Source organism: Camarhynchus parvulus, chromosome 27 (genome assembly GCF_901933205.1).
Source record: "Camarhynchus parvulus chromosome 27, STF_HiC, whole genome shotgun sequence".
NCBI classification, from domain to species: domain Eukaryota; kingdom Metazoa; phylum Chordata; class Aves; order Passeriformes; family Thraupidae; genus Camarhynchus; species Camarhynchus parvulus.
In genome coordinates, this window is record NC_044597.1 from 2,399,344 (window position 1) to 2,409,901 (window position 10,558).

General features: G+C 47.0%; 1 protein-coding gene across 1 annotated transcript; it reads left to right on the plus strand.

Annotated features, from left to right (window-relative positions):
- The first annotated feature begins 1,353 nt into the window (after positions 1 to 1,353).
- On the plus strand, positions 1,354 to 8,666 carry LOC115913799 (acrosin-like). The gene is made up of 6 exons (XM_030966023.1): positions 1,354 to 1,424; positions 2,386 to 2,598; positions 4,594 to 4,859; positions 5,700 to 5,845; positions 8,055 to 8,304; positions 8,347 to 8,666. The coding sequence occupies exons 1-6, from the start codon at positions 1,354 to 1,356 to the stop codon at positions 8,664 to 8,666; spliced, it is 1,266 nt and encodes a 421-aa protein (XP_030821883.1).
- The last annotated feature ends 1,892 nt before the right edge of the window (positions 8,667 to 10,558 follow it).

Consider the following 10,558-nt stretch of genomic DNA (forward strand, 5'->3'; position numbering starts at 1 on the left):
GATGTCCTCTGTTCTCCCAAGTTTGTCATATGCTGCTATGCCTAAAAAAGAAGAAATGTGTCATTCTCTCATTAATAATGGCACTTGTGACCACTGCCTGTCCCCTGCTCATAGGGGAGCATGAAAGCTTTTAATTTAAAAACTTAAAACTAACTTTTAATTAACTTTTAACTTCGGGAACAAAGTTTGGAAAAATTACTGGAAAAATTACCGGAAAAATTACCGACAGTCTAAAGTTTTATTAAACTAAACCTTGGCATGCCTCAATGAACAAAGTCTGAAGAGAGACAGATATATTGCTGAAATGGGACACGAGGAATGCAGAATTTAAAGGTCTCAAGGACATTTTGAAGAAACCAGAAGAAAAAGAAGTACATGACAGAAAACTCAGTTGATACATTGTGATTGTGGTATCCATATGGCCAAGGATTGGGATTTTCTCCAGAGGATCCAGGTGATGGGGCATTGTGACAAAACTGCTCCCAGCCAAGGTTTATTCTGCTCCCTCTGAGCTGGGGGGAAGCTGCAGCTTTAGGGAAGGAAGATCTGCTTTCTGCCCTTCATTTCGATGCCTCATCAAAACCACTGCGGATTTAGATAAAAATCAAAGGGTAAGCACCCAGGGATGCTCCTGACAGCCTTAAAAAAAAACCAGAATTTTGATCCTGATTGCTCCCTAAAAGAGGGAGAACCTGGGTGCCCCTTTGCTCCTGTTGGGGAACCTGTGTGTCTCTCTGCTCCCTTTGGGGAACCTGGGTGTCCCTTTGCTCCTTTTGGGGAACCTGGATGTCTCCCTGCTCCCTTTGAGGAACCTGGGTGTCCCTCTGCTCCCTTTGGGGAACCTGGGTGTCCCTTTGCTCCTTTTGGGGAACCTGGATGTCTCCCTGCTCCCTTTGAGGAACCTGGGTGTCTCTCTGCTCCCTTTGAGGAACCTGGGTGTCCCTCTGCTCCCTTTGGGGAACCTGGGTGTCCCTCTGCTCCCTGGGGTGAACCCAGGTGTCCCTCTGCTCCTTTTTGGGTACCTGGGTGTCCCTCTGCTCCACTGGGGAGAGCCTTTGGAGTGACTTTCCCTTTGTGCCAGATTTTTCTCCCCATGGTGTCATTTTGCAGGCATGGGACCCCTTTTTCCTTTCATGGCCTTCAAGGTCCCTCCCAGCCCAAACCATCCTGTGGCTCTCTGAGGCTGTGGCCTTTCCCTGCCCTGTGAGGCCACCATGCCCAGAACCTGGAACCACCCAGTCTGTGACATCAGCCCCAGGGCTGCAGGTGCCAGGGGCAATGCAGCTGCTGCAGGCACTCGGCTCAGAGGCTGCCCTGGAAGAGACAAGCTTTTGTTTCTTTCAGCTGGCAGTGATGAGCCTGCTGTACCTCCTCATCCTCCTGGCTGTGTACACACCTGCACATGGCACCTGGGACAACTGCAGGTATGGCCCCAGGCTATGGGAGGGGGCTTGTCCCCCATTGTCACACCCCAAACCCCATGTGGGAGGGGGCAGAAGGAGCCAGCAGGAGGAGCAGCAGCTGCTGGGCAGGGCAGTAATCACAGAATTCACAGAATTATCAGAATCACTGGGTTGGAAGAGACCTTAAAGATCATTGAGTCCATTCCCTGACACCTCAACCAAACCCTGGCACCCAGAGCCAATCCAGCCTTGTTTAAACACCACCAGGGATGGTGCCCACCTCCCTGGCAGCACATTCCAATGCCCACTCCCTCCTCCTGTGAAGGATTTTTTCCTGATGTTCAGCCTAAACTGCCCCTGGCACAGCTGGAGGCTGTGTCCTCTTGTCCTGGTGTCACTGGTGAGCACTGCAGGGGAAATGACCTTGTGGGAATGGTGTGAGCACAGAGAACAGAACAGAATGACCAGGTTGGAAGAGACCTCCAAGATCATCGAGTCCAACCCAGCCCCAACACCTCAACCCAACCCTGGCACCCAGTGCCACATCCAGGCTTTGTTAAACACCCCCAGGGATGGTGACTCCACCACCTCCCCAGTCCCAAAATTCCCAGAATTCACAGAATGACCAGGTTGGAAGAGACCTTCAATCATCGACTCCAACCCAGCCCCAACATCTTCTCCGCTAAACCCTGGCACCCAGAGCCACATCCAGGCTTTGTTAAACACATCCAGGGATGGCACCCAGCAGAGTGTTTCCCCAGATGTGTTTCCCCAGCAGAGCTGGGGGAAATCACAGAATCACTGAGCTGGAAGAGACCTTCAAGACCATCGAGTCCAACCCATTTCCTGACACCTCAACTAAACCCTGGTACCCAGTGACACATCCAGGCTTGTTTTAAACACCTCCAGGGATGGTGATTCCACCACCTCCCTGGGCAGAACATTCCAGAAGTTGATCACTCTAATGACTTTGTGTTTCCAGAGGGACCTGTGGGCAGCGGCCCATGGCTTCTGACTTCAGCTCCATAACTGCTGACTACAGAATCATGGCTGGCACAGGTGCCCTGCCAGGGGCCTGGCCCTGGATTGTCAGCATCCAGGACCCCAGGAAAGATGGCAGCGGCCACACGTGTGGCGGGTCCCTCATCAGCCCACAGTGGGTCCTCACAGCAGCCCACTGCTTCCTCCAGGCCAGGTAAGGAGGAGCTATTGGAATAATTACCAATGTAGCTGGATGGGATGTGCCTGAGCTTGTCTGGGCCTTGCTGCTGAACCAAAGAGTGACAACTATGGTGTTTCACCCCACAGACACTTTTGGCTGGCTGGTGTGTGGTGTTTCACCCCACAGACACTTTTGGCTGGCTGGGTGTGTGGTGTTTCACCCCACAGACACTTTGGGCTGGCTGGTGTGTGGTGTTTCACCCCACAGACACTTTGGGCTGGCTGGGTGCTGCAGCTGGGCCCGTGGGGACAAGTCCAGGCCTGCAGGAGCTCTGGTGGTGCTGGGATAGAGCTTCCCCCCATAACAGGGGCTGCTCCTCAGGTTTCCCTCTGCCAGAGAAGCTTTAGGGCGATGGTGAGGGAAAGGAGTCGGTTCTGATGGAGGGTTTGGATCCAGAGCTTTATTCTGGCCCACAGGCCTCTGAATGCAGCACCAGCTCCAGCAGAACTCCCTGAGCCCGTGGCTGCTGCTCCTTTGAACCCCGGGGAGAGGGGCAGGGAAGGGGTAGGGAGCCACCAACCAGGGACAGGAGAGGTCTCAAGGGACAAAGGACACCTGGATGGCCCAATGTCCCTCCAGGGGTAGAGGGCATCCTTTGAATCTGCCAATCACTCGACGCCCTTCTGGAATGCCTTCTGCATTTCCCTGGATTATATATTTATTTATATATAATCCAGGGAAATGCAGCCAGGAAATTGGGATGAAAAGGAGGCTGAGTCCTCCAAAAATTTGAGAGATCCCAGGGGAATGCCACATGGCCTCCCCCTTTATTCGAATAAAGCCAGAAAGGACTTCTCTGTCTCCTTTTTGGACATAAACCTCCGGTGTTTGTGGATTAATTTTCCTAACACCAGAACTACCCTTTGTTATGCCAGGATTTTCATCAGGTGAGATTCCTGTGGCCTCAGCACAAATTTATTCATTCTGTTAAATGCAGGATTACAAATAGATGAATGTCACAGACATCTTTTATGAAAAATCCTTTCCTTAGGATTTTTCCTCCTGAGAAGCTGAGAGGCCTCAGGAACAAAATGTAAACAATGGTTATCTGCTGCTGTGGAATGCAACAGGTGGATCTTTGATTGGCCCATGTTGGTTGTTTCTAATTAATGGCCAATCACAGTCAGCTGGCTTGGACTGAGAGTTGGAGCCACAAACCTTTGTTATCATTCCTACGAAATGCAAGTAATTATTGACACGATTATGAAGGTTTCTTTTTGGGTAAACAGAGAGGGGGAATTGTGGAAATCCACAAAATAAGAGGGTTTTGGGAAAGCTGCAAGATGCAAGCCTCAGATACAACAGAACTGTGAGTAGAGCTAAAGCAGCAGCCATGAGATAGGTCAGCAGAAAAAATATTTAAACTGTAGAAAAGCAAGAGCAAATAGAACAATGGTCTGTGTATTAACGCTTGTCTGAATAGCTCTCTAAGCTACAGAAAGTTTATCTAGCAAGATATTAAGAAAGTTAAAGCTTAATAATGGAGCTCTGTGTGTTGTGTTTTAAAGCTTACAAGTAGGTATTGTATTCAAAATAAGCAAGCATTGTTTTAACCAAAAGTACGTGTGCTTATGGTGATTAGATAGAACTACTGTTAATATGCTTTTGCTTTGTGTGATTGGCCAAGAAGCTTATAAAGTAAATTGTAACATTAAGTTTTTGATCTGCTTTAGCTCTGCTCACAGTTCTGCTGTATCTGAAGCTTGCATCTTGCAGCTTTCCCCAAACCCTCTAATTTTGTAGATTCCCACAAAATCCTTTCTTCTATTCTTTTAGTATAGTTTTAATATAATATATATCATAAAATAATACATCAAGCCTTCTGAAAGATGGAGTCAGATCCTCATCTCTTCCCTTATCCTAAGACCCCTGCGAACACGGTCCCAGCTGAAAAACACAGAAGCTCAAACCCTAAGGCATCACCAGCACCCGGCTCTGCTCCCTCTCAGCCCTGTCTCTGCCCTGCAGGAACATCACCAAGTGGCGCGTGCTGATCGGGGCCACCCAGCTGAGCCACCTGGGCCCCGAGGCTCAGGTGCGCCACGTCAAGAGGCTGCTGGCCCACCAGGAGTACACGGCTGACTCCCAGCAGAATGACATTGCCCTGCTGGAGCTGGACGAGCCCGTGGAGTGTAGTGACTACGTGCAGCTCGCCTGCGTGCCCAACGCCTCGCTCACGGTGTCGGAGCTGAAAACCTGCTACATTGCTGGCTGGAGTCCTGACAGTGCTGAAGGTGAGTTCCCAAAAAGGGACCTGAGGGTGAGCTGGGCTGTCTTGGTTTGGGAAGACAGGAGTCTGCTAAGGAAGGCAGGAGCCTCCCCTGAAATGGAGAGTGTAAACTCTCCCCACCCCTCCAAATTGCTATAAATTTTAAATTAAGGGGCTCTCAGGCAAAAAATATGGGAGCAGGAAATAACAGTTCTTTAATAGGGAAGGAAAAAAAAAAGGATAAAATAAACAATGCAGTACACTAGAACAACACTGACAGAGTCAGAACACAACCTGACACCCTGTGGGTCAGGGTGTTGGCAGCAGTCCCATTGGAATTGTAGCTGCAGTCCTCCTGCAGTGTCAGGGGTGGTTCTGCTGGAGCAGGGGGGTCCTGTAGAGAAGGATGTATTCTTCCTCTGAAGATCCAGTGGAAGAAGAGACAGCTGCTTAATAATGGAGCTCTGTCATTGTGTTTTAAAGCTTACAAGTAAGTATTGTATTCGAAATAAGCAAGCATTGTTTTAACCAAAGGTACGTGTGCTTATAGTAATTGGATGGAACTACTGTCAATATGCTTTTGCTTTGTGTGATTGGTCAAAAACTTATAAAGTAAGTTGTAACATTAAGTTCTTGGTCTGCTGCCTGAGATGTGAGCTGCTGGCATCTTCCCATTATCATAATCATGTAATGAGACTGATGCGGAAAAACAAACCAGCTCAAGGCACGCTCCACAGCAGCCCCATCCCATTCGTGATTTGTACACAGACCCCGGCCAGCGTCAAAGGGGAATGACTTCACCCCCAGATAGGGGAGTGGAGGTGGCAGGGAGCTGCTGGGTGCTCATTCCTTGCTGTGCTCCCAGCTCAGGGTGCGAGTGATGTCCTGCAGGAAGCCAAGGTCCGGCTCCTGGATATCCGGCTGGTCAACAGCAGCCACTGGTACGCTGGGGCCATCCACACCCACAACCTGTGTGCTGGCTACCCACGGGGGGCCATGGACACCTGCCAGGTAGGACTTCACTTTTTTGATTGTGGAAAATGCGTATTTTATGATTTTCACAAATATTAAAATGAATATTGTATGTGTTATGTTAGAAAGTGATGCTGTATTAATTTTCTCAAGTAGTGTGTTAAATAGAGTTTTAGGTTATGACATAATGTTAAAATAGAAACTATGTATGTGGGATATTTTTTTAAAGAAAGGAATGAGGTACTCACACCAGATAGCAGCCACAGGACACCTGAATCTTTCAAAGAAAGAGAATTTATTGCTCCATTATCAGAAGAAACAAACTTCTTCCTGCCTTGCTCAGCCCTGAAGATGCTGTTAGGATTCAGAGGAAGAAGCTGACATTGACCAGACAGAATCCTGTGTTTGAATGGAATTTATGCATCATGTATGAGGTGTATGAATATGCAACAGGTTATTGTTTTTAAGGGTTAATCCTCTGTTAACGTGGGTCCTTTTTTGGGCTTATTTTGCCCAGAAAGGGGTACTCAGACTCTTGTTCTTATTGTCTCAATATTGTCCTAATCTCAATCATTCAAATTTTTTTACTCTAATTATATTACTATTTTTAATAACCATTTTACTACTATTAAACTTTTAAAATCTTAAAACCAAGTAATTGGCATTTTTTACCATGAGAGTAAAAGATTTTAAAATCATAGAAAATTCAGGGAGTTAGAAAGAAAGTTAGGCTTAGTAGGCCCTGGGAAAATGTTAAAGGTAGGCCCTGGGAAATGTTAGGCCTTGTGTTTGCCAGATCATGTGAAATTGCACCTGTGTAAACAGTATGTGATAAATTATATAATTGTTAGATGTGATGATTGCTTAGTAATTAGATATAATTATAATTTAATAATGAGAAACTAAATTCAAGGGTTTGAGGGGGATCACAAGAAACCCATGCTTGGATGGAATCAATGTATAGAACAATGTAATAGAACATTGTATTGTGATATTGTAACATCAATAGAACAATGTAATTTTAATAATGAATATGTAAGTTACATAAGGATAGAATATAAAACATGTTCATCCCAAACCCATGGCAGAGTCAGATTTGGGTCTGTACCCCTGACACCCAGAGCTCTCCAATAAAAGCACCTGCATAGAATCATTCTGTGATTGTGTTTCTGAACACCAACACTGGCTGCCAGCCCCTAGCAGTAAAGGTACCTGTCACCATGGGCTTTCCTGGCAAATCACTTTTCCTCTTCTGCTGGAGTTTCCTTGCCAAGTTCCCCAGGCCTGCCCCTCTGCCCAGAGAGCCCACCCAGTGTTCTCAGCAGCCCAGAGGTGCAGATTCTGGATCATCCATGCTCTGCCCATCCAGGATCACTGTGCAGATACAAGAGGGTGCCCTCACAGACACCCAGCTAAGGTTCTGGAGACTCCTGGAGTTCTGGAGACTCCAGCACCTGAGCAGAGCCTTTTTGTGCCGTGAACACAGCTGGGCAGGGGCTGCAAGAGAAAAGCAAGCCTCTAGTGCTGAGAGCATGTTGGGAAGGATGAAAGTTTGACAAGGAAAGTCTCACAGATATGGATGCTTAGCAGAAAGATTTTGGAATGTAGAGTCTGATGAGGGAACAGAGATGGAAGCAAGTTTTGATAGAGAAGAAAAGAATTGCTGAGCCAGTCTTGCTGGCTAACCAAGGACACAAAGGGTGTGTCAGTTAGAAGGGGTTTTTATGGCTTAGAGCAAAGGATAAACCCACCCCAAACAAGAAGATGTTTTTACCAAGCAAACAAGCCTGCTGATGTTGCAAGTAGAAAAAAGGTCTCAGAATTTTCCACTGCAGGAAAACTGAAAAACAACTCCTAGCTTAAACTGTAATGTACTAACTTTTAGTGATTGGAGAACAGTAACATGAATATGGTAATTACAGTAGTTATGATGGGCTATAGATAAAAGTTAAGGTATAGATTGGTTCTACTGTATGAAGATGCTCAGCAAAGAAAAGTATATAATGCATTGTAACCAAAAGAAAAGTCTATAATGCATTGTAACCTAAACTAAAGGGTCTGCAGGCCTGCCTGCAGCTGGAGCTGACAGCTGTAGGCACAGCTCTGTCACCCACGACCCTGGACTGCTGGAACCTCTTGGATGGAATAAACTGCATTTGAAGAGCCACCTCAAGTCCTGCATCTCTCATTCAGGCTCTTACAAGAGCAGCCACCCAACAGCACCTTAATCCTCTTTCCTGTGTTGCAGGGTGACAGTGGAGGGCCTCTGGTGTGCAAAGATAACCGTGCCAGCTACTTCTGGCTGGTTGGAGTGACCAGCTGGGGAAAAGGCTGTGCCAAAGCAAAACAGCCGGGAGTCTACACCTCCACTCAGTACTTCTACAACTGGATCCTGATCCAGATGGGCGTGTGCCCACCTGCAACAGACACTTCAGCACCAGAGTCACCCTGCATCTCAATGCCTCTTGAGCTGCCACAGCCAACACCAACAGAATCAGGCTGCACCACTCCCACTCCATGTCCACAGCCAACAGAATCAGGCTGCTCCACTCCCACTCCATGTCCACAGCCAGCTGAAACAGAGGCTCCAACGCCAGAGCCAACCTTCAGCTCAACCCCCTCTGAGGAGCCAGAGCAAACACCAACAGAGGCAGACTGCTCTACTACAGCCAGTACTCATCAGCCAACTGCAGCAGCCATGCCAGAGCTAGCCTTGACCTCAAATTCCTCTGAGGAGCCAATGCCAACAGAACCTCTCTTTCCCACTCCACATCCGTACGAGATACTGCAGCAATTCTTAACTCAGGTGCACCAGATGCTGCAGAGCCTCATGGGGAACAGGACAGAAGCAGCAGGATGAACAAGATCCAGTGCAGGCTGCAGTGGACCATGACCACTTCACACTGGGGCAGTGCCTGCTGATCCAAAGGCAGCCTCAGGGTCAAAGGTGTCCTCTCTCCTGCCCATCTTCCTCCTCTGCATGCACACAAATGCTGAAATTGATTTAGTTGTGGAAATAAAGTTGCCTAATAGCCACTGTTAGCACATGTTTGCAGTCCAGTCCAGTTTCCTGTGCAAGACAAGGAGTCCCAAGCCAGGCACCAGCAAAACAGAGTTGTGGTGGGAGAAGGGAACACAGGTCACAGGGGCTACAGCTCTTGAGGACAGCAGCTGGGAACACTGTTTTGTGCTGCCCATCAGGGGGATCCGTGGGTGTGGGACTTGAAACTGAGCTCTCTCATGACTCAGGAGATGTGGCATTCACATTCTCTGAAAAATCCCTTCACCCTGGATCTTTCTCCTGGGTAGCTGAGAAGCCTCAGAGAAAAGGAAAACAATTCTTATCTCATTTGCTTCTCCTCTGTTTTGCTCATGGGGAATGTGTTTGGAGATTGTTTACCCACAGGTGATTGTTTCATTGGTTTCATGTGAATTGTTTTGACTCATTGGCCAATCAGGGCCAAGCTGTGTCAAGACTCTGGAAAGAGTCAGTTTTCATTATTATCTTTTTAGCATTCAGTAAGTATCCTTTCTGTATTCTTTAGTATAGTATAGTATTTTTTAAATATAATATAGTATTATAAAGTAATAAATTAGCCTTCTGAGAACATGCAGTCAGATTAATCATTCCCACCTTCATCGGGGCATTCCCTGCAAATACAATAATTGTTTATGTTAATTAGCCTATCAGGTCCAAGCTGTGTCCTGTCAGGAGACAGTCACGAGTTTTCTTTAGGATTCTTTGTAGTATAGATGTAGTACAGTATAACATAATATAATTTAGTTTTAATAAAAAGAGCATTCAGCGTTCCAAAGCCTTGGAGTCAGATGCCAATCATTCCCAGAGTTGGGGTTGCCTGATTCATCATTCCTGCCTTCATCAGGACATGCCCAGCAAATACAACACGGAGACACTGTTGTAGAAAGACTCAAGGCTGAAGATTGGCCAGACACAGGCTGAGGAGGAGCTCCTCAGGCAGGAGCACGGATTTCTGAGCAGTGGGCAGGCAGAATTGCATTGTGCCGCCCCTCATTGTGATACATGAACTGCCCACAGCTCCCCTGCAGACACTGCTGGCACTCAGATTGACTCCACATCTGTCAAACACACAAGGAATATTTTGGCAAGGTGCCTCATGTTCCCCTGCACTGAGCATCTTTACCACTCTTTTCTCTAACCTAACCCTAATCCTTTTTTCTTAGTGCTTTTTATCACCAGGTGTCAGCAGTGGGTGTGTCATGTCAGTGTGCCTGTGTGGTTTTCTGTTTGGTTTGGGGTTTTGTGGGTTTTTTTAAATTTTTGCTGCAGAACTGCTTTTTGTCATTCTGTGGTAGTAGAGAGAGGGTTGTAATGAGCATTTCACTGCAAAGAGCAACTGCCTACAATGTGTTAATTCAACATTTTAGGTTATGTTTATTTATTCTGTATCAATCTATCCTCACCCATTCTCCTGTTGTGAAGTGCTCTGAGGTCCAATTAGTTTTTCTGTAAGTTAATTTTGCATGACAGTGTGTATAGAAATGAGGAGGTTTAGTTATTTCATAAGTGGCAGTGTAAAAAACATTGCCCCCTAAGCTGGGTAACTCATTGATAATTAGCATTGTTGCTCATTAACAATTAATTTATACTATTACTCTGCCCCACAGCAGAGGGGGAGTGTGCCCAAGGATGGGGCCTCATCTCCTGGAGCTGCTCTGCTGCCAACACACACATGCACATTCGAGTAAAGAACACTTGAGACCTGAGGTGGA

Excerpts from the sequence above, each read along its gene's own strand:
- LOC115913799 (XM_030966023.1), top strand. The coding sequence starts at position 1,354 with ATGAGCCTGCTGTACCTCCTCATCCTCCTGGCTGTGTACACACCTGCA. Across the intron at positions 1,425-2,385 it reads GGCACCTGGGACAACTGCAG|AGGGACCTGTGGGCAGCGGC; the intron begins GTATGGCCCCAG and ends TTGTGTTTCCAG. Across the intron at positions 5,846-8,054 it reads GGGCCATGGACACCTGCCAG|GGTGACAGTGGAGGGCCTCT; the intron begins GTAGGACTTCAC and ends CCTGTGTTGCAG.